This window comes from Haemorhous mexicanus, chromosome 1 (genome assembly GCF_027477595.1).
Source record: "Haemorhous mexicanus isolate bHaeMex1 chromosome 1, bHaeMex1.pri, whole genome shotgun sequence".
NCBI classification, from domain to species: Eukaryota; Metazoa; Chordata; class Aves; order Passeriformes; family Fringillidae; genus Haemorhous; species Haemorhous mexicanus.
In genome coordinates, this window is record NC_082341.1 from 832,826 (window position 1) to 853,288 (window position 20,463).

At 52.8% G+C, this 20,463-nt stretch overlaps 1 protein-coding gene across 10 annotated transcripts in view; it reads right to left on the minus strand.

Annotated features, from left to right (window-relative positions):
• Positions 1 to 20,463, minus strand: part of MAP4 (microtubule associated protein 4) — a 148,536-nt gene that overhangs the window by 45,052 nt on the left and 83,021 nt on the right. For 5 of the 10 annotated variants that reach the window (XM_059869834.1, XM_059869524.1, XM_059869288.1 and 2 more), the window contains 9 exons: positions 18,053 to 18,166; positions 13,653 to 13,763; positions 12,761 to 12,889; positions 12,020 to 12,094; positions 11,003 to 11,146; positions 8,333 to 9,148; positions 7,246 to 7,389; positions 6,406 to 6,552; positions 796 to 5,361 (listed from right to left, as the gene is read on the minus strand). In XM_059869834.1, the coding sequence (XP_059725817.1) occupies positions 796 to 5,361; positions 6,406 to 6,552; positions 7,246 to 7,389; positions 8,333 to 9,148; positions 11,003 to 11,146; positions 12,020 to 12,094; positions 12,761 to 12,889; positions 13,653 to 13,763; positions 18,053 to 18,166 (6,246 nt within the window). The remainder of the gene's footprint in view (positions 1 to 795; positions 5,362 to 6,405; positions 6,553 to 7,245; positions 7,390 to 8,332; positions 9,149 to 11,002; positions 11,147 to 12,019; positions 12,095 to 12,760; positions 12,890 to 13,652; positions 13,764 to 18,052; positions 18,167 to 20,463) is intronic. The other 5 variants (XM_059869604.1, XM_059869913.1, XM_059869677.1 and 2 more) reach the window with 5 other exon arrangements.

Sequence of the window (20,463 nt, forward strand, 5' to 3'; positions counted from 1 at the left end):
AGGCACAAATGGAGAGCACCTGAGGGCAGGGATACACTCCCCGGCCTGCCTGGGCAGAGAGGGCTCACAGAGATAACAACTCTTCCTGAGCAAGCTTCAGAATGAGCACCAGTACAAGAATAGTGGTAATTTCATCTCTAGCCATATTTCAAAATTTCTAAGAGCTGGATTCAGTTCTGTGGGATGAATTCCAGCTCATTTCCTATGAGCACAGGGACCTTGTTCCCTGGAGAACAGCCAGGGTGCCCAGCCCCGGATGCTGACCAGCCCATCCAAAGTCTCCTAAGAGGGAAAAAGTCCCAAAATTTACATCAGTCCCACCATTGTTTTGTTAGAGCTGCTTTGGGAAAGGTTTTGATCCTAGAAGGAAGCACATTTTGTGGATGAGGAGGCTCGAGGAGGCTCAAACCAAACCAACTGCAGGAGGAGAAGGGGATCAGTTGGTCTGAGGTGGGATAAAGGCAAACCCTGCCAACAGCAGGGACCCAGAACATTCCCTGCCCCTGGCATCCTCCATCCCCGAGCAGGGTCAGGGGACACTGTCACACCCCAGCTCAGGGCCAGCTGCACCCAACCCCTCCACACCAGCTGAAACTCAGTCCCCATGGCTGAGCCCAAGGCAGAGCCTGGCACTCGCAGCGAGCTGCCAGCTCTGCCTTTGGCATGAGCCCTGTGAGCCAGGCAAGCAGCCCCAGCAGCCCCTGAGAGCAGCCAGCACCCCTCATGCCACGCTGGGATGCCCACTGGGGCTCATGCCAGGGCAGGACAGGCAGCAGGCCCTGGGCACACACACACCTCTGTCTGGCCGCCGGGGCACGGCTCTGCCCGCCAGGGCTGGCACCAGGGCTGGCACCCCCCGGGCCTTGGTGGGTCTCATGTAGCCCTTGAGCTGCTCTGCTGCCTTCACTCTCTCTTTCTTTGCCTCTTTCACCACTTTCTGCTCACGTTCTTCTTCTGTCTCTTTAGCTGGGGCTCGAGATTCCTTCTCTTTAGTTGTGTCTTGAGATTCCTGCTCTTCAGTTATTTCTTGAGATTCCTTCTCTTTAGTTATTTCTTGAGATTCCTTCTCTTTAGTTGTGTCCTGAGATTCCTTTTCTTTGGTTGTGTCTTGAGATTCCTTCTCTTTAGTTATTTCTTGAGATTCCTTCTCTTTAGTCATATCCTGAGACTCATTTTCTTTACTTACTTCTTGAGATTCCTTCTCTTTGGTTATGTCTTGAGATTCCTTTTCTCTAGTTGTATTTTGAGTTTCTCCTTCTTTATTTGCATCCTGAGACTCCTTTTCTTTGGTTTTGGCTTGAGAATCCTTTTCCTTGGTTTTCTCTTGAGGTTTATCCCCCTCAGACTTTGACACCTTCAGGAGAACCTCCCCAGCACGAGGAGCAGTATCCTTCAGGAGAGCAGGGCCCTCCTCTGCAGGCTGACAGGGACCTTTTTTGTTCTCCCTGGGCTGTTTTTGGGTAGTTTGGGCAGCTGTCCCAGCAGCCTTAGGCTCAGTGTCCTGGTGTTGGGGAGAGCTCTGCTCATTCCTCATGTCCCTGCCCTGCTCAGCCCCTCCAGCCTTCCTGTCCTTGCCAGCTCCTGGCACAGCCTGGGACACGGCTGCCTCAGCTGGAGAGCAGCTCCCAGTGCTGCCAGGTGTCCCTGCAGGGGCTGGGGAAATGCTCCCTGTGCTGCCAGGTGTCCCTGCAGGGGCTGGGGACCTCCCTGTGCTGCCAGGTGTCCCTGCAGGGGCTGGGGAAATGCTCCCTGTGCTGCCAGGTGTCCCTGCAGGGGCTGGGGACCTCCCTGTGCTGCCAGGTGTCCCTGCAGGGGCTGGGGACCTCCCTGTGCTGCCAGGTGTCCCTGCAGGGGCTGGGGACCTCCCTGTGCCCTTCTCTGCAGAGGACACGGTGGCCTCTGGTCCCCCTGTCCCCTCAGCAGCTCCAGAGGCTGCTCTGTGTTTTGGATCTGCTGCCTCATGAGGAAGCTCTGAGGGAGCCTTGGCAGTGTTGTGCTTTGTATCAGTGGGTTTTATTTCTTTATCATCCACCTTTGGATCAGTGGGTTTTATTTCTTTATCATCCACCTTTGCCACAGGACAAAGGTGACTTTTGTCCTCGAGCTGGCCACCCTGGGAACCAGCCTCTCTGCTCTTCCCACCTTCCTGGGAAACCTCTTTGCCAGGTTCTTTGGGCTGCTCAGGAGATCTCTGGGTCTGCATCTCCTTCTTAGGACCAGCTCCAGGCTCTTTGCTGCTTTTCTCTGCCACTGCTCCCAGAGGAGGAGGAGGAGGAGGAGGAGGAAGGCCCCCAGTCCCTGCACCCCCCTCTCCCTGCTTTGGGAGGCCACAGGGAGCATCACCCCCATCCCCAGGGCCACTTGCTGGGGTCTGAGACATGGATTTGAAGTCACTTCCTTTATTATTCCCAAGTCTTTGAGGGCCAGTGGGAAAGGTTTTAATGTTTCTGTTTTCATCTACAAGATCTGTGTCTCCCACCCCACATTCCAGCCCCGCTCCCACGGCAGGCTGTGCCTCACTCCTGTCTGGTTCTGCCTCCAGAGGAACAGGCTGCCTGGAGGCATTTTTAGCCTTTTTACTGCTTCCATCATAGCCCCTCTTTTTAGATCTCTCAGTGACTGGGGCCAGGCTGGGATCTGACACTGCTGGATGCTCTGGAATAGGATTTTTATTCCTGCTGCCAGGACTGGCACCTCCTGCCTCAGGTCTATCCCTGATCTCCAGGCCAGCAGGAGGAAACATCCCTGCTCCTGCTCTATGCTCCAGCAGAAAAGGCTGCTGTGGGTCAGGCTCCCCCTTCCTGTGCTTCTCTTCCCCACCCGTGTGGGACTTCCCTGGCTCCAGAGGCAAAGCAGGAGCCTGTCCCTTGGCAGGATCAGGCAGGTGGCCCAGCAGCAGCTCTGGAGTCCTGGAATTCTCTTTGCCCTTCTCAGACTGAGTTTGCTGAACATGTCCCACTGCAGGGAAGACACCTGGCTGCAGCTCAGGACTGTGCTCAGCCTTTTTGCCTTTCCCATCTCTGCTTTTACCCTTGGGCTTGTCCATGCCCAGCTCCCTGGTGGGACTGTGCATCCCTGCCCTGTGCCCTGGGGATTTATCTGCTTCCTTCCCTTTATTCACAGGCCAAGCCTCCTTAGTGTCCAAGTTTCCTTTCCCTGTTTCTAGCTCTGTAGTCTCTGCTTTATGGCCTGAAAGATTTGGCTGCTCAGAGAAGCTCCCAGTGCCACCCTGGATTTTGGGCTTCCCCAGCTCCTCCTCCAGCCTCTCTCTTTGCAAACCAGGCCCCTTCTGCTCAGCCAAGCTCATTTCCTTCCTGCCTCCAGCCACCTGCTCCTGCCTGCCTTCCCCCCCAGCCCCCAGGACAGCTGCCTGCCCAGAGGGGCTTTTCTCAGGCTGTTTCCTTCTCCCATCACTGCTCCTCTTCCTGGGTTTCTCTGCCAGCTCTGGCACATCCGAGCTGAGCCCAGCACCTCCGGCCTCTCTGCCTTTCCCAGCCAAACCCACCTGCTCTGTGGGGCTGATGGTGGCAGCCACAGCAGGATTTTTGGCTCCCTCTCTGCTCTTCTCCAGCAGCAAAGCTTGGTCTGAAGCTCCCAAATCAGCTGTTTCACCTTTCCTAACATCTTCTTTCAGTTTCTCTGGTCCCAGCTCAGTTGGCCTTTGCATTTTAGCTGCATTTTCCTGCAAGCCCCCAGCAGGGACACAGCCCTGCTCTCTGCCCCTATCACTGCCCTCCTTCACCTTATCAGCTCCCTCAGAAAAACTCCCTGAGTCCATCTTATTCTCAAGGAAAGGCTGCTGGAAAAAGCTCCTTTCCCCTTTTTTGCTCCTTCCATCGCTGCCTCTTTTTTTGGGCTTGTCTGCAGGACAGGCCTGTGCAGTGCTGGCTGAGGGGTGTCCTCTGGCAGGAACAGCCTGGCCATTTTCAGGATGAACTGTTTCCTTCCCAGCCTCATCTGTCCTCCCTCCATCAGTGGATTTGCCTCCATCCTCTGAGAGCATCATCTGCTCTGAGCAGCTTTTCATTCTTTTGCCTTTCCCTTCACTGCGCTTTTTCTTTGGCCTGTCCGTGCTGTGTGCCAGGCTGGGCTCTGTCCCAGCCTGCTGCTCACAACCAGGGACTCCTTTCCCTTGCTTTGGATCTGCTGCCACCCCCCTGCCCCCTGCCTCACCAGGGCTGGGATGGTTGGGAGCACCCTGGGCCCTGCCCTGCCCAGCTGGAACTTCCCCAGGTTCTGGTGGAACTGGAACAGGAGCTCCAGGAGCGTCTGCTGGGCTCCTCAGTCCTCCCTCTGACCCTCCTGCACTTTCTCCAGCTGCCTTTGGCTCTGCTGGGAGCTTGTCCAGGGCTGCAGCCTCCAGGTGAGGCTGTCTGAGGGACTCCCCTTCAAGCCCTTTGCTTTTTTCCCACTTTTTCTTGGCTGCTGTGTCCAGGGAAGGCTGCTGGACAGAGTCACCTGGTACTTCCTGCCCTGGAGATGGGGATTTGGGCTCCTTGTTTTCATGGGACAGGGGCAATTCCAAAGGTTTGGTCTGTAAGGGAGCTCCTGCTGCGCTCAGATTGACCTTCTCAGCACCTTTTGACTCCTTGTCCTCCCTCTTCTCATTTTTCCTGGGGAAGTCTCTCTCCATGGCCTTGCTGGCTCCCTTGGCTGCAGCAGGTTCCTGCACCTCAGGCCTGCCCACCTGCTCTGGGGGAACCTCTCTGCTTTGGCCCTTAGATCCCAGCATCCAGCTGGCCCCTCTCCTTCCCTCTGGCTCCATCTCCTCCCCGGGGCTGCCGTCCAGCACACTCCATTCTGGGCCCTGCTGTCCTGGGGCTGGCACAGGGAAGGTGTTTTTCTCCTCCAGGATGTGACTCCCAGCTGTGATTTTAGCATCCTGTGGCACATCCAGGGCTCTGCTTCCAGGGGGTGTTCCAGGACACACGGCTGGGTTCTGCCACTCCCCCCCAGAGGGAGCACTGCTGGCACCTCTGGAGCCTGTTCCATTCTCATCCCAGAACTCCATCCCTCTTGGCAGCTGGTTTCTCCTTTGCTTTGGTTTCTTTTTCTTTTTCTTCACCATGGCACCTTCCAAATCCCAGTTTTCCTGGGGGGGATCTCTGCAGCTCTCCACAGGCTCCGTGGGGACATTGGTGGCCTTTTTGTGAGGAACCCTAGAGCGAGGGGATGCTCCAGCACCACAGCCAAGCTCCACTGTGGAACAGGGGTCTGCTCTGGGCTCAGGACTCTTCTGCTGTGGGACACCTACAGGATGCTCCTCTGGCACATCTGTGAGAGGCACTGGGGCAGGTTTTGCTCTGCCAAACCCACGGTCCCTGGATTTGGGAGCTTGCCTGACTTGTGCAGTGGGAAGACCTGGAATACAGGAAGCCTGCTCAAACATCAAGGCCGCTATTTGCTTGATAAAAGAAATAATAAATATATTCTCTGTGTGGCTGCAGCCCTCTCAAACAGGCCCTACAGGCAGATGTGCAGGATTTCCCAGCACTGGAACCACACCAGAGACACCTCAGGAGGGCTGGGGTAGGTGTTTACCCCACCACCTGTGTGATCTACCCCAAATCCATCCACCAGTGCTGTTTAAACACAAGTCTGCCACAGGCTCTTACCCCACCAAAAAGCACCAGTTCTTGCAAGGACGTGCCATTGCTTTTTAAAAATGCATTAAGGATCCATTTTGTCTCAGCAAGACAAGATCAGAGAGAGCCTTTTTATATCTCTAGCTGGCATCCTTCCAGAGTGGGAAAACAGAAGTTTAGTGGGAAGATGGGAAGAGAGATGGGGGCAAGAGAGCCAAGTTTCCCCAGCAGCCAGGGAGGAAGCAGGGGGAGGCAGAGCCTCTGTCCCAGGGTCACCTGCTGTGTCCCTGGGGATCCCTCAGGGGGTGAGGAGAGCAGCAGTTTGTCACTCAGCCCTGGCCCACAAATCCTCCTCCACACCAAGTGTGAGCAGCACCAGCCCCTCTGGAGGCTGGGTCAGTGGAGCAGGAGAAAATCCCATCTTCCTTTGGCAATTGCACAGCTCAGTTGGGAAGGAGATCCTCCTGGGAATATCCTCATGAGAATCAACAGTCCTTTTCAACACCAAAATAAAAGCCAGTGCTGATGGCAGAGGTGGGAGCTCTGCAGTCCCCCAGCACAGCTGTGAGCCAGTCCCAGTGATAAAGCACTCAGAGCACAGGGGTTGGGGCTTTGAGCCTGAAAGGGGAGGGCAAAGAGCCTTGGAGAGGGCAGGGATCCAGGGGAAGGGTGAGCCCAGCACCAGCAGCACTGAGAGCCACACAAAGACATTTCTGCTGGCCCAGGTGGCCCCACAGCCAGGAGCAGAAGGTGAAGAGTTCCCAGAGGAGCTTTCCATGAAGAAATGGAATTATTTTTTATGTCATGATTTCTGTCCTACCTGTGGGCTCCTGCAGGGTTTTCTCTTCCTGAGGTTCTTTGTGCTGGACGTGGTTGTGCTCAGCCTCCTCCTTCTGTGTCTCACCATTCTCAGCAGGGGCAGATTTTTCTGGAAGGTCTTTATTTTCTAGTGCTCCTTTTGCTTCAGCTGGAACATGAAAGACAGGAACAGAAAGCTTCAGGTCTCAGGAGTGCAGGCAGCCTGCAGCTAAAGCCCAGTCCTTGCAAAGGGGTTGATTTTGTGTTTAACAGGAATGAGGTTTATGAGACATGGTTGGTTCATCCCCTCATCAATCCCATTTCAGCTGCACTTTTACACTTGGCACAAGCCAAGGTGGGGTAGAACATGAAGCAGGGGCTGTTTCAGGGCTTTTAAGCACAGGGTGAGGGTTTGTTTGGGTTTTTTCCTCTTTGTAATCAGCCCAGTTCAGACTATCCCAGCTTCCCACTGGGAATTCAAATCCAGAACGAACTCCATTATCAGCCTGGAGTCCCTGGCTAATGCTGATCATCTTGTATTCATCTATACCTTCCAATACATCCACACAGCCACCAAAACATTCCTCACTCTGCATAATTACAGCCAGTTTTCATTTGTAAGGCATAATTACAAGGGAGAGCAGTTCTCTCTGTAATTAATTTTATTTAAATTTTAAACAGAAAGGGAAACGATGACAGGCATTGGTACAACAACTGTGCAGGGGAAGGAAAGGACAAGTCCTGTGACTGTGCCCCGTGTCAGCAGGCACTGGAAACCTGCTGGGGCTGCAGTTTGGAGCCTGGCCCTGGCTGGGGCAGCAGCAGTGCCCGTGTGGGGCTGTGCCCTGGCTGCATTTCCCACCTGCTGCCTCCAGGGGCTGCTTGGTTTTCCCGGGAATTTCCTCCTCCCGGGGGCTCGGGGGAGGTTTCCTGTCCTTCATCTCCTCTGAGTGATCCACACAAACTTCTGGGACTTTGGATTCCGCCTCCACCTTTGCTGCTGCTTCTGCAAAGAGAATGTAAAGAGTAAAAATTCCTGGTTTTAAATATAGATCAGATTAAATTAGATAAAATTCACTCCCTCGCCTAATTTTTTATCTTCTGTAAGGAACTGAAGGGTTTCCTCACTTTCAAAACCTGATTTTTAGGATCTTTCTACCTTCTTGCATTGTCTTGCACTCTCTCTTTCATTCATTCACCTGGGCCTCTCAGTCTCTACATCCTAGTAGGTTTTTTTTGTTAAAACTTCTCTCCTGAAAGTTATCCTCATCATTAAACTAAAGAGTATTAGAAGGTAAGGAAAAATATCTCACTCCAACCCCATCCACAGCCAATCCACATATGCTGCCTCTGCCCAGGACTGTTTTCTGCATTTTAGCAATATAAATACAAAATAAATACAATTCTGGAGAGCAGTTTTCTCTCCAGAGGGATGGTGTCCCTGGAGAAATCCACACAGCACAGCAAAACCTGCACATGGAAAACCAAACATGCCCTTCCCAGCATTCAGCACCTACAGTCATCCCAAGGAAAGGTCCCAAAATTATCAACTAAGCCTTTCAGTCTCTTCAGAAATTGTTTTCAAGCACCTCTGTTTGCCAGCTCTGTGTCCCACAGGATCTGGGAGATTTCAGGGAGAGCTGAGGGTGGTGGTGACACAGAGCCAAGCACCAGCAGGGATGAGCCAGCACCTCTCCATGGCTGCCCTCAGACCACCCAGCACTGCTCAGAATGCCCAATGACAATTTAAAAATCATTAAAACCCTCTGGTTTTATGTTTTGTAAGTGAAGAATCCCCGTGATGCATTTTCTGTGTCTCCTGAGAGCAGAGCTGAGCTCTCCTCAAGGTGCTGCACCCAAAGCCAACCAACGCTGGGCTCCCTGACCTCAGAGGCCTTTTCCAACCTGAATTACCCATGACTGGGACTCTGGGATTTGGGCACACTCACCTGCAGGAGCCTTGTCCTGCTGAAGGGCAGCCTCAGATGTCAGCAGCTCCCCAGACACAGCAATGCTGGGGCCAGCTGCAGGGCCAGGCTGAGCTGCCACGTTCCCACCATCCACAGCAGGGACAGGCTTGGCTGGAGCTGCAGGAGCAAACCCAGAATCCAGGCCATGGTGATGGCTGACTTCTGCTGCTGGGGCAAACTCTGCATCTCCTGCTGGGCCAAACTCAGAGCCCATAACATGCTGAGCTTTGTCATCAGCTGCTGGAGCAAATCCCAAGTCCAAGGTATGGTGAGGTTCTGTGTCTGCTGCTGGGGCAAACCCCAAATCCATGTTCTGGTGGGACTCCACACCTGCTGCTGGAGCAAATCCCAAATCCATGGTCTGGTGAGATTCCACACCTGCTGCTGGAGCAAACCCCAAATCCATGTTCTGGTGGGACTCCACACCTGCTGCTGGGGCAAATCCCAAATCCATGGCTTGGTGGGACTCCATACCTGCTGGGGCAAATCCCAAACCCATGGCCTGGTGGGACTCCATACCTGCTGGGGCAAATCCCAAATCCACCCCATGGTGGGATCCAGCATCTGCTGCCGGGGCGAAGCCAAGCTCTGTCCCCGGGGTGGACACGTCATTGACACCTTTGGCAGGGCTGGCTTCAGGTGCAGGAGCCAAGCCCCCATCTGTGGCCTGGAAAGGGCTGGCTGCTGTTGCTGCTGCTGCAGGACTTTGGGGAGGTTTGCTGTCTCCAGCAGGGCCAGCCACAACTTTCTCTGTGGGAAGGGACGCGGCGCTGGCGGCGGGAACAGAGGCTGCACCTGGCAGGAACACAGGCACCACAGGTCAGGGAGAACCCCATGGAAGCTCCTGACCTGCTGCTTTGTGGCTGGGGAACAGCCAGGGCTCACTCCCTGTGTCTCCTCCTCCCCCTGCCAGCAGCTCACCCAGGTGTTCCAGTCCTTATCCACTCCTCCTGCACCCCGAGCCTCTCCTGCTCAGCCCCCGTGCCCCGTGTGCAGCCCGGGCTGCAGTGGGGCTCCATCTGCTCCCAGCCCGCAGCAGCTGCCAGGGATTGCTTCTGTGCCAAAGCTGCCTGATGCCACCCAGCTGGCAGGGGGCCAGAGCTGCTGGAACCTCTGCCAGGAGCACATTCCAGCAGGGCCCAGCCAGGAAGCACAGCCAGCAGAGCCCCAGCATGGCGGGAGCTGCAAGGCACCTTCAAGGTGTCCCAGCTCCAGCCCCACTCCCTTCTCCTGGCAGGGACACCTCCCACCATGCCAGGTTGCTCCATCCTGGCCTGGGACACTCCCAGGGATGGGGCAGCCACAGCTGCCTGGGAAAGCTGGTTTTCCTTCTACTGCAGGACACAGAAATTGTGGACTCACCTGTGTGAGCCCAGCAGGTTTTCCAAGAGCAGGAAAAGTCCTGACACCCTCCAAAGCCACACACTTCATTCTAAACATGGTTTGTGCTGGTGGTGGGGTTTGGTTGGTGCTCAAGCAGGAGCTCTGGCACTCTTGACACAAAATCCTCTCACGAATCCCAAATTCCCTCTATTCCTTCAAATTGGTCTCGTTCATTTTTCACACAGTAGCTCCTAACCCTGAGCTGGTAGCTCCAAACCAACATTTGTCACTTCACAGCACAATCAAACCTCTGCATTTAAGCTCCTATTTGCCTAAAATCCCCTTGAAGGAGGTTTTTCAGTCAGTTTTTGTTTAATGTTTCAGCTGTCCAGAGGCAAGCTTTTCCAAATGATCAGTGCCAGAAGCACTGGATCTCTCTGCTGCAGCTCCACATCTCGACAGCCCCAAGCCCTGCCCACCCTCTGTGTCCTGCAGCTCAGGGCCCTGAACATCTCCCATCTATTGCTGACGACCAAAAAACAACATTTCTACTGATTTTTTGAGTCACATCTAAAAATATCCTCCCCAACCAGTGGAAAATGTATGAAATCTAATTTAGATATTTAAACTGAAGTCAGAAAGAAATAGAAAAATAAAAAAAATTCCTTGTAAAATGGTACTTAAGGATCCATTTAGATAACACAAATATCTTAGTGAACCAAACCAAAGGATTCATCACGCACCAGCTCTCATTTGGGTTTGACTTTTGTTGTGGGTTTTTTAATCATGATCTTCTCGAAAAGAAAACATAAAGATTGTCATTTTACACATGAATAAGACTGTAAATAGATACTAAAAGCAGTATGGATGGATTAGGGAAATGAGTGGGATGAAGTAATAGGAAACTGGACAACAACTGGCACTATGAGTCTGGGTATAAATATGTTAAAAATGGGTTTTTTAAAGAGAATCTTTTAAAAGGACAGGTTCAAGGTCCTTGTGAACAGATCTGGCAGCTGGGGCCGTGGGTCAGTGGTGGCCCTGGCAGTGCTGGGGAAGGGTTGGACCTGGTGACCTCAGGGGGTTCTCCCCCTAAACCATTCCCTCTGCTATAACCACAGCCTTAGGATTCTCCTGGAGCTAAAATGCAGAGACAGCAAAGAGCCATGGGATCAGCTCCTGGACTGGGACACAACTGAGCAGGCCTGCTGCTTCTCCCACACCTGCAGGCACAGCAGGTCTGTTCCCACCTTGCTGTGTTTCCCCCAGGAGAGGCAATTCCATGTTCTCCCACCCCCTGCCCCCCCTCCAGGCTGCAGGACTCACCTGGAGCTGCAGCCTTGGGTCCCTCTGTGGCTGCAGCCTCTGCAGGCAGGGCTGGGGCTGCAGCAGGGACGTTCCCAGGGGCTGCTGCTGCCGTGGGGCTCTCGGGCAGGCTCGTCCTTATGGCCTCTGCAGCTGCAGGGGGCACTGGGAACAGAAGCAGCTGGAATCAGCTCCTGGAGAGACCTCGGATCATGGAGCTGCTGGCATGGGGGGGACACCCCCAGGTGCTGCCTCAGCCACCCCGGGGAGGGAATCCCCCTCAGCTCAGAGAGAATTGGCTCTCATTGCCCACTCTCAGGGAAATAACTTGTGCAGCATCCAGGAAAACTCTAGAATCCCAGGAGAAGTAGCAAAGCTGGGGAGGGTTGTGCTAACAAACCCTCCCAGTCTCACCCCCAGCTCCAGAAACACTTCCTACCCATCACCAGGGTGAAACTGTTCTCAGCTTCTTCACAGAAATAAAGATCCCATTATGGGTCAAGTTTTGTAATACACACAAATTCCCAATGGGACAGTGCTCCAGTGGAGCTTCAAAGATTTAACTGTGACCAGAATTTAAAGGTAACTGTAAAATGCCAGAAAGGTTTGGGTGGGAAGGGACCTTCAGGATCACCCAATCCCACCCCTGCCATGGCAGGGACACCTCCCACTGTCCCAGGCTGCTCCCAGCCCCAATGTCCAACCTGGCCTTGGGCACTGCCAGGGATCCAGGGGCAGCCCCAGCTGCTCTGGGCACCCTGTGCCAGGGCCTGCCCACCCTCCAGCCAGGAATTCCTTCCCAATATCCCATCTAACCCCACTCTCTTTCAGTTTAAAGCCATTCCCACTCCTCAAAGACTCATTTTCCATTGTAAACTGATGTAAGCAGCAGAAGCAGTGCTGTCCTTGGCCAGCTCCCACGTGGCTCTGTCCCAGCCTGGTGTCCCTTGAGGAGGTAGACAAGGAGAGGAGCTGGTTCTGCTGCTCAGGAGCTCTCTGCCAACACTGCCTGCAGATCAGCTCAGAACTGGTTTTTACCTGGTGGCTCAACAAAGAAAGAGGTATCTGGTCCCTTCATGTCCTGCTGAGCTCCCATCCAGTACTCTTCAGAGGCTGTGGGAAACAAACACACTCAGTCCTGCCCTGACCCCACAGGGGAAGGTTTGACTCTGCTGGGTTTGGGGCTCATCCTCAGGGAATTTCAATTCCCTCTGCAAGAGGCAGCAGAACCTCTGTTCTTCCAGGATTATTGGGAGTGAGAGCTCCCACCAGATTAGAGTTACACCCAGCACTGACCCCAGGAGCCAGAAGAGGAGTTTCTTTCCTCAGTTCTCCTGGGCAAGTGGCTCTGGGTAGCCCTGCCTAAGCATGGGGGTTGGAAAAGTTCCAACCTCATCCATCCTGTGACCTCCGAACGTAGAATGCCAGCATGGTTTGGGCTGGAAGGGACCTTAAAGCTCATCTCATGGGCAGGGACACCTTCCAATGTCCCAGGGTGCTCCAAGCCTCATCCAACCTGGCCTTGGGGACTGGAGGGATCCAGGGGCAGCCACAGCTGCTCTGGCTGGGCCAGGGTTAGGGTTAGGGCTAGGGTTGGGTTAGGTTCACACCAGAACACTCCCCTGAACCAGCAGCTGTCCATGCCAAAAGGAAACTTTCCAGTCTTGACTCATTTTATGTATCAACTCCCCACGAAGATTCTTTAGGACTTGTAAAGTGGGATTTCCCAGCTGCAAACCCTCCAACCCCAGCCAGTCAGAGAAAACATTTACTTCTCACCTGCTTTTCCTGGCAGGAATTCTCTGCCTGACTCGAGGCCGATGAAGGCTGAGGGATCCAGGGCCTCTGCAGGGGAATACAGGGACCCCAGGAAAGGTTGCTCAGGTCCCATCATGGATCCATGTTGAGCTAAGGAAATAACAAAACTTTTGTTAATCACCAGCCCTAATGACTCCTCTCCTAAATTTCAAGTCCTACCACACTTGTACTGTTCTGCTCAGCAGCAGTTCAGATCAATCTGCATCAAATGTCAGTTCTGCTTCACAAGCCATAAATTCTGTATTTAACAGAACCTTCTGACAAGGTTTAAGAGAGTAAACACAGGCAAATTATTTCCTTTGGCTTTCTGCTTCTGCTCCCATGAATTCCAGCTGGTAATCCCTTAATAATCCAATATTGATATAATAATCCAAGAGCTGAAATCCTGAAGAGCACTTTGCAGCAACAGCTCCTGAGTATCTGGGTTTTAGCCACTAAAACAAGAGCAGGGAAAAAAAAGACTTGTGAATTAACAGCTGTGGAAACCTCCCTCGTGGATCCCCTGATGGGGAGACCCCTAAAAAGTTCTGTGCCAGGACTGAGAGATGGATGGGACTTTTGTTTTTTCCGTCTTCAGGTTGTTGTTTATTTTTCTCTTATCAAAAGTTCAGCACATCATCTACATCTCAGACTTGGTGCACAAAGAGAAGGCACCAGAAGTCACAAGACACACAGGTTCAAGGTCTTTTAAAACTATTTTGTCCAATTAACTCTTAGAATGTATTTTATTTCTACCTTCCTACTAAGAAAGGTAGAAATGGGCTCCAACATCAACCTGAATTTTCAGCACAAGAGAGACAAGAGAGAGAAGTGCCCAGCTGGCAGCTGGGGAGGGCAGTCCAGGGGAGCTCACCAAGGATGTCCCTGGCAGCGTCGGCGTGGCCCGGGAACAGCGGCGCGCTCTTCATGTCCATGGGGAAGGACAGCTCCGGCAGGTTCTCCCCTCTGTGCATGCTGAAGGAGTCTGGCAGAGACACAAGCAGGCAGGGACACCACTCAGGGTGACAGGGACACCACTCAGGGGACAGGGACACCACTCTGGGGACAGGGACCACCATTGGAACAAGAGGATGGAGGTGCAGCAGGTCCCAATGCTGCACTGCCAAGGAAAGGCTGCTTTTGGAGCAAAGCCCTTCCCAATCAGAATTTGCACCCTGCAGTAACACCCAGTTGCTCTGGCTGATTTTTGGGGCAAGTGGATCATGATTGTTCCTGGAGAAACTGTGCCCTCCCCTCCAGGAGGAACCATCTGCCTCTGCCCTGATGGACACAGCCCATGAATCTGAGTCAGGAACGTGGGCTGGGCTCAGCTCAGCTCAGCCCAGAGCAGGGAAAGGTGTGGGATCTCTGAGCTCTCCCAGCCAGGAACTGCATACCAGTATGAACTGGGGTGGTGGACTGGTATTTTAACCAAGTTACTGGGAAACTGAAACATCCCCCAGTGTCCCAGGCAGACTGTCCTATCCCTGGCAGTGCCCAGGGCCAGGCTGGACAGGGCTTGGAGCAGCCTGGGACAGTGGAAGGTGTCCCTGCCATGGCAGGAGTGGCACTGGGTGGGTTTTAAATCCCTGTCACCCTGCCCTCTGGCACTGGGAGCCATTCCCTGGGTCCTGTCCCTCCATCCCTGTCCCCAGTCCCTCTCCAGCTCTCCTGGAGCCCCTTCAGACCCTGGCAGGGCTCTGAGCTCTCCCTGGAGCCTCCTCCTCTCCAGGTGAACACCCTATTTCCAGACACTCGGATTTCCTCCAGTTAAACCCAGCTCAGGAGGATTTGGCTGAGGGCTGTGACTCATTTTCATGCCAGAAGTGCTCCCTGGAGGGCTGAGAGTCCAGCCTGACCTGTTCCCATGCCCACAGTGGGCTGGGATGTCAAGATCAGGTGAGCTGAGTGAATTCCTTTATAAACCTGTCAGATTATTTGAGATGCCAAGACAACATCATGCCTCAGAGCAAGGTGCAGAATATTTTGATTTTGAGCTGTTTACAACAGTATTGCCAGGTCTGAACAACTGCCTTCTTTCCAATTAAAGAGAGGCAAAGAATTAAAGATTAAAAAAACAAGGGGGAAAGAAAAAAGAGCATGACTGAAACCAATTTAAAACTAGAAGAGATCCTGCTGATGCTCCCTCTTTGCCCAGCAGTTGGATGATGTGGAAAAAATGGGCAGCTCAGATCTCTGGGCCAATCCACCTCTGCTCCAGAGGGAAAAGGGGAGGAGTGGGAGAGCTGAAATTTCCCCTCTTTCTCCCCAGGGAACAAGGAATTACAGGGATGCTGGTCAGGAGATCCTTTACACCACTGGCCAGAGACTCCTCTCCCTGGGAGGGAATTTGTCCTCCCATTTTCCAAAGAGTGGGCACACCAATACTGAATAAACCCACAGACTTCTGGGTCTGATTTCCCATTTTTCTCCTGCTGACAAGTCCTTAAAGCTGCTCTGTGTCCTCTGCTCCATTATGGCAACTCTAAGCAGAATCTCATTTATATCCAATTGGAAGAGCAACACAACACAACCCCGACTTTGATCCTGAACTTTATGTGGTGCCTGTACAGGTGTGCAAGACACTCAAGGACATGAAACCTAAAGAAATGTGCTTTTGTGCAACAAATAAACTAAAATATTCCTATTATTCAGGTCAAAAGAACACTGGGTGATGGGCCAGGTATGTAAATTGTTCCTAATTAACAAATTTGACATCTGGCTCCTGAGCAGAACAACACCAATGTCCCATTCCTGCACCCACACAGGAACAGGAGGGAAAACCCAAGAAACCTGTGGCTCTTCCAGCTCTTCCACGCATCATTTCTTATCCTTGTAAAAATACATCAGTTCTTCACAGTCAGTAAGAAAATCATGCCCTAAGCAGGCCTACAGTACTCAAAAATATATTAAGAAAAAGAAGTTCCATCCTGTATCTTTCCAGGTTGATTACCTGGGATAATCTGGGCAGGACCCACATTTCTCAGGTGCTCCTGGAGCCAGCAAGCAATTTAACTTCAAAAAATGAGGGGAAAAAAGCAGAATATTGAGGGGAAGCTGCTGGGTGAAAGTGTATCAGCGTGCAGGGCTGGGTTGCACAGGGTGCAGCTCGTGTTCAGCAGCGTCAGCAGCTGCAGAGGTGTGGGACAGCCCCAGCTGCAGGGCAGGATGTGACACAGGGACAGGCACTACCTGGGGACACATCTGGGGAGGTGTGCACTGAAACCCACAGAGCTCACAGCAGCTCAGCTGTGGGAGTCCCCCAGAACCTGCTCTGGACATAGAACCCCAGAATTATTAGGGTTGGAAAAGAGCTCCAAGACAATCAACTCCAGCTTTTGACCAAATAGCCCCAAAACACATCACAAAATGCTGTGTGTCTGCTTGGGCTTTGAGCACTTCCAGGGATGGGGACTCAGCACTGCCCTGGGCAGCCCCTGCCAACACTGAACCTCTCTTGAGTGAAGGAATTTCCCCAATTTCCACCCTGAGCCTGCCCTGGCCCAGCCTGAGGCTGTTCCCTCTCCTCCTGTCCCTGTTCCCTGGAGCACAGCCCGACCCCCCTGGCTGTCCCCTCCTGGCAGGAGCTGTGCAGAGCCACAAGGTCCCCCTGAGCCTCCTCTGCTCCAGGCTGAGCCCCTGCCCAGCTCCCTCAGGAATTCTCCAGCCCCTTCCCAGCTCCCTCAGGAATTCTCCAGCCCCTTCCCAGCTCCCTCAGGAATTCTCCAGCCCCTTCCCAGCTCCCTCAGGAATTCTCCAGCCCTTTCCCAGCTCTGTTCCCTGACTCACTCCAGCCCCTCCAGGGCTCTCCTGGCAGGAGGGCCCAGAGCTGCCCCCAGGATTCCAGGGGGTCCCTCAGCAGGGCCAGCACAGGGGACAATCCCTGCCCTGGGCTGTGCCCAGCCGCTGTCACCAGCCCTGTGCCCAGCCCGGAGGTTCCATGGGGTGACGGTGCCCTGAGGGCAGGCCCTGGCCCTTGGCCCGTGGATCCAGCCTGTGCTGATCCCCCTGGAGCCTCCTGCCCTGCAGCACAGCCACGTGCACCCACCATGCTGGCCGTGACCACGGAGGGGTCACCCCACACCCTCACCCCCATCCCCAGGGGGGATCCCCAGAGCAGGGCTGGGCCCAGAACCAAAAACCAACACCTGGAGAGCCCGGGGGCTGCCGAAGGCCATGAGGGGAGCAGGAGCCCCTCAGGGATGGAGCCTGCAGGCCATGAGGGGAGCAGGAGCCCCTCAGGAATGCCATGAGGGGAGCAGGAGCTCCTCAGGGATGGAGCCAGGAGCCCATGAGGGGAGCAGGTGCCCCTCAGGGATGGAGCTGGCAGTCCATGACTGAGGGGAGCAGGAGCCCCTCAGGGATGCCATGAGGGGAGCAGGAGCCCCCTCAGGGATGCCATGAAGGGAGCAGGAGCCCCTAAGAGATGGAGCTTGCAGTCCATGGTTGAGGGGAGCAGGTGCCCCTCAGGGATGGAGCCTGCAGGCCATGAGGGGAGCAGGAGTCCCTCAGGGACGCCATGAGGGGAGCAGGAGCCCCTCAGGAATGGAGCCAGGAGCCCATGAGGGGAGCAGGTGCCCCTCAGGGATGGAGCCGGCAGTCCATGACTGAGGGGAGCAGGAGCCCCTCAGGGATGCCATGAGGGGAGCAGGAGCCCCCTCAGGGATGCCATGAGGGGAGCAGGAGCCCCTAAGAGATGGAGCTTGCAGTCCATGGTTGAGGGGAGCAGGAGCCCTTCAGGGATGGAGCCTGTAGGCCATGAGGGGAGCAGGAGCCCCTCAGGAATGCCATGAGGGGAGCAGGAGCCCCCTCAGGGATGCCATGAGGGGAGCAGGAGCCCCTAAGAGATGGAGCTTGCAGTCCATGGTTGAGGGGAGCAGGAGCCCTTCAGGGATGGAGCCAGGAGCCCATGAGGGGAGCAGGTGCCCCTCAGGGATGGAGCCTGCAGGCCATGAGGGGAGCAGGAGCCTCTCAGGAATGCCATGAGGGGAGCACGAGCCCCTCAGGAATGGAGCCTGCAGGCCATGATTGAGGGGAGCAGGAGCCCCTCAGGGATGCCATGAAGAGAGCAGGAGCCCCTAAGAGATGGAGCTTGCAGTCAATGGTTGAGGGGAGAAGGAGCCCCTCAGGAATGCCATGAGGGGAGCAGGAGCCCCTCAGGGATGGAGCCAGGAGCCCATGACAGGAGCAGGAGCCCCTCAGGAATGGAGCCTGCAGGCCATGAGGTCCCCCAGGTGCTGAAATCAGGGCGCTCCAGCTCCTGAGCCATCCTACCAGCCATGTCCATGGGTTTGAAGCACAGGTCCCTCTCCTCTGCTGACCAGGAGTCGTTGCGATCCAGGAATTCTTTGTAGGACATCTTCTCATCCATGATTTCTCCTGGGAATACTGACATGGGAGAAGGAAATGACCCAGTCAAAAGCCAAACACTGAAATATTTAAGATGGATCACTGCACTGTGTGACATTTGGGTGTGACATGCCCAGGTAACAGGGACTGGCAGCCAAACCAGAGCCCATAATATCCATTTTTGACTGGTGTGATCCAGCTCTTCAAATACAAGACACAGAATAATGGGGATTTCTCTGTCCTGAGGCACGTGAAATATCAACAGACTCACATGGAAGTGCTGTCCTGGTCCACAGCCCCCAGTTGTACAGAAGGACCAAAACCCTAAGTCCTGAGGCTTTAAACAGGACAAACTCAGTGGTTCAAAATTAATACCCAGACTAATGACTTTTAGCTTTATTTCTGTTTTAAGGAGGTCTGAACTTGTCAACTCTTCTGAGAACAACATTAGAGTTTTAAACTGGCTCCAGTTTCTTTTGGAAAGAAACAGAAATATTTACAGGGACTCCTTCTCTCATCCCCCATACAACATCCTCTGCTCTCTGCCAATACAAATCTTTATGCTTTTAATATTTTTACCTTCAATTGGGCTGACAATACCAGCAAGCCTGGAGCTCAGGAGATGAAATTCATCACAAAACATCCCTGCATATAACCCTTAATTCAGTGCAAAACTGCAGTTACTAAAAACAACCTGATGTTAAGGCACAGAAGGACCAGAAGGGAAGAATTCATTAAAAACACAACTCTGGTCTGTAAACCAATGACCTGGAGGTGTCAGGTGGGCAGAGACTCAGCTCTGATGATGATGATGATGATGATGATAATAATAATAATAATAATAATGATAATAATAATAATGTTGGAGAGAGCATAAGATGAAAAATGGCTTTTGTGGGGCTTGGAGTTTGTTTAAATCATAAAACAAGGAAAGGCCACCAGTACAAATCATTGGGTGGGTTCAATAATTCACTCAGGGAGTTTGGATTTAGAGGAGTAAGAGGGGATTCCTTGAAGTTTGAAAGATGTCCAAATTTCTGATTTGCATAAATATTAAATATTAATTCTAATTATTAATAAAATTAATAATATAAATAATTAATGATTCTTTGAATAATAAATTAATAATAATTCAAGCAGTAATTAAAACTCTAATACATTTCTATAATAATATATTAGATAATTTATGTTATGTATTTTATAAATAAATGTAAAATGTAAATATATAGCATAGATTATATAGCATATACATTTCATATATAATATATTATATATACATTATAGGTACTTCATAATATATTTTATATGTTTCCATGCACATTATACTACATATTACAGTACATATTTTATCATGTATAGGTAATATGTTTTTCATGTGGTTTATATTATATGTTACATTATCTTATATAATCTATATTATTTAATATTGATATTTTTGTAAATTATGTATTATATATCATTCTGCACATATTTTTATTTATATATACACACAGACAGACACACACATATACATATATATAGATATAAATGCATATGTGCAATGACTAATACAATTAATGTAAATATTACTTCCAGTCGGGCTCTGGAGCTCCGAGTTCGTGTCCCCAGGGTGTAGCTTGTGGCTCAGGGCCATGTGACACTCGCTGTGTGTGACACTCCCTGTGTGTGACATGCCCAGTGTGTCCCCTTTGTGTCCCCGTTCCCAGCCGATCCCGGGCCAGGCAGGAGCTTCCCGGGGTTCGGGAGGGTCACACGGAACGAAGGGCCACGTGCTCAGGGACACCCCGGGCAGGAGCAGGACACGAGCTCTGCCTGCCCCTGTCCCAGCATTCCCACCTGGGTGTCCCCAGCAAGAGCTGCCAGGGGCAGGACAGATCCTAGAGAGATGCTGGCCCAAGGAAACACAAATAAAACGGATTTTTTACAATTACACACGCTGGGAAAGCCAGACTGGGAATGAAAGGGGAATTCCAGGGATCACAACACTCACGCCCCTTGTCTCCAGAACAGGACCCTGAGCAGCCCTGCCCTGATCCATCCATCCTGAGCAGCCCTGCCCTGATCCATCCATCCCACTCATCCCCTGCAGCCCTGCCCTGATCCATCCATGCTGAGCAGCCCTGCCCTGAGATGCATCCATCCCATCCATCCCATCCATCCCTTGCCGCTTTGCCCTGATTCATCCATCCCATCCAGCCCATCCAGCCCATCCAGCCCTTCCCTGATCCATCCATACCATCCAGCCCTGCCCTGATCCATCCATCCCATCCAGTCCATCCAGTCCTGCCCTGATCCATCCATCCCATCCAGCCCATCCAGTCCTGCCCTGATCCATC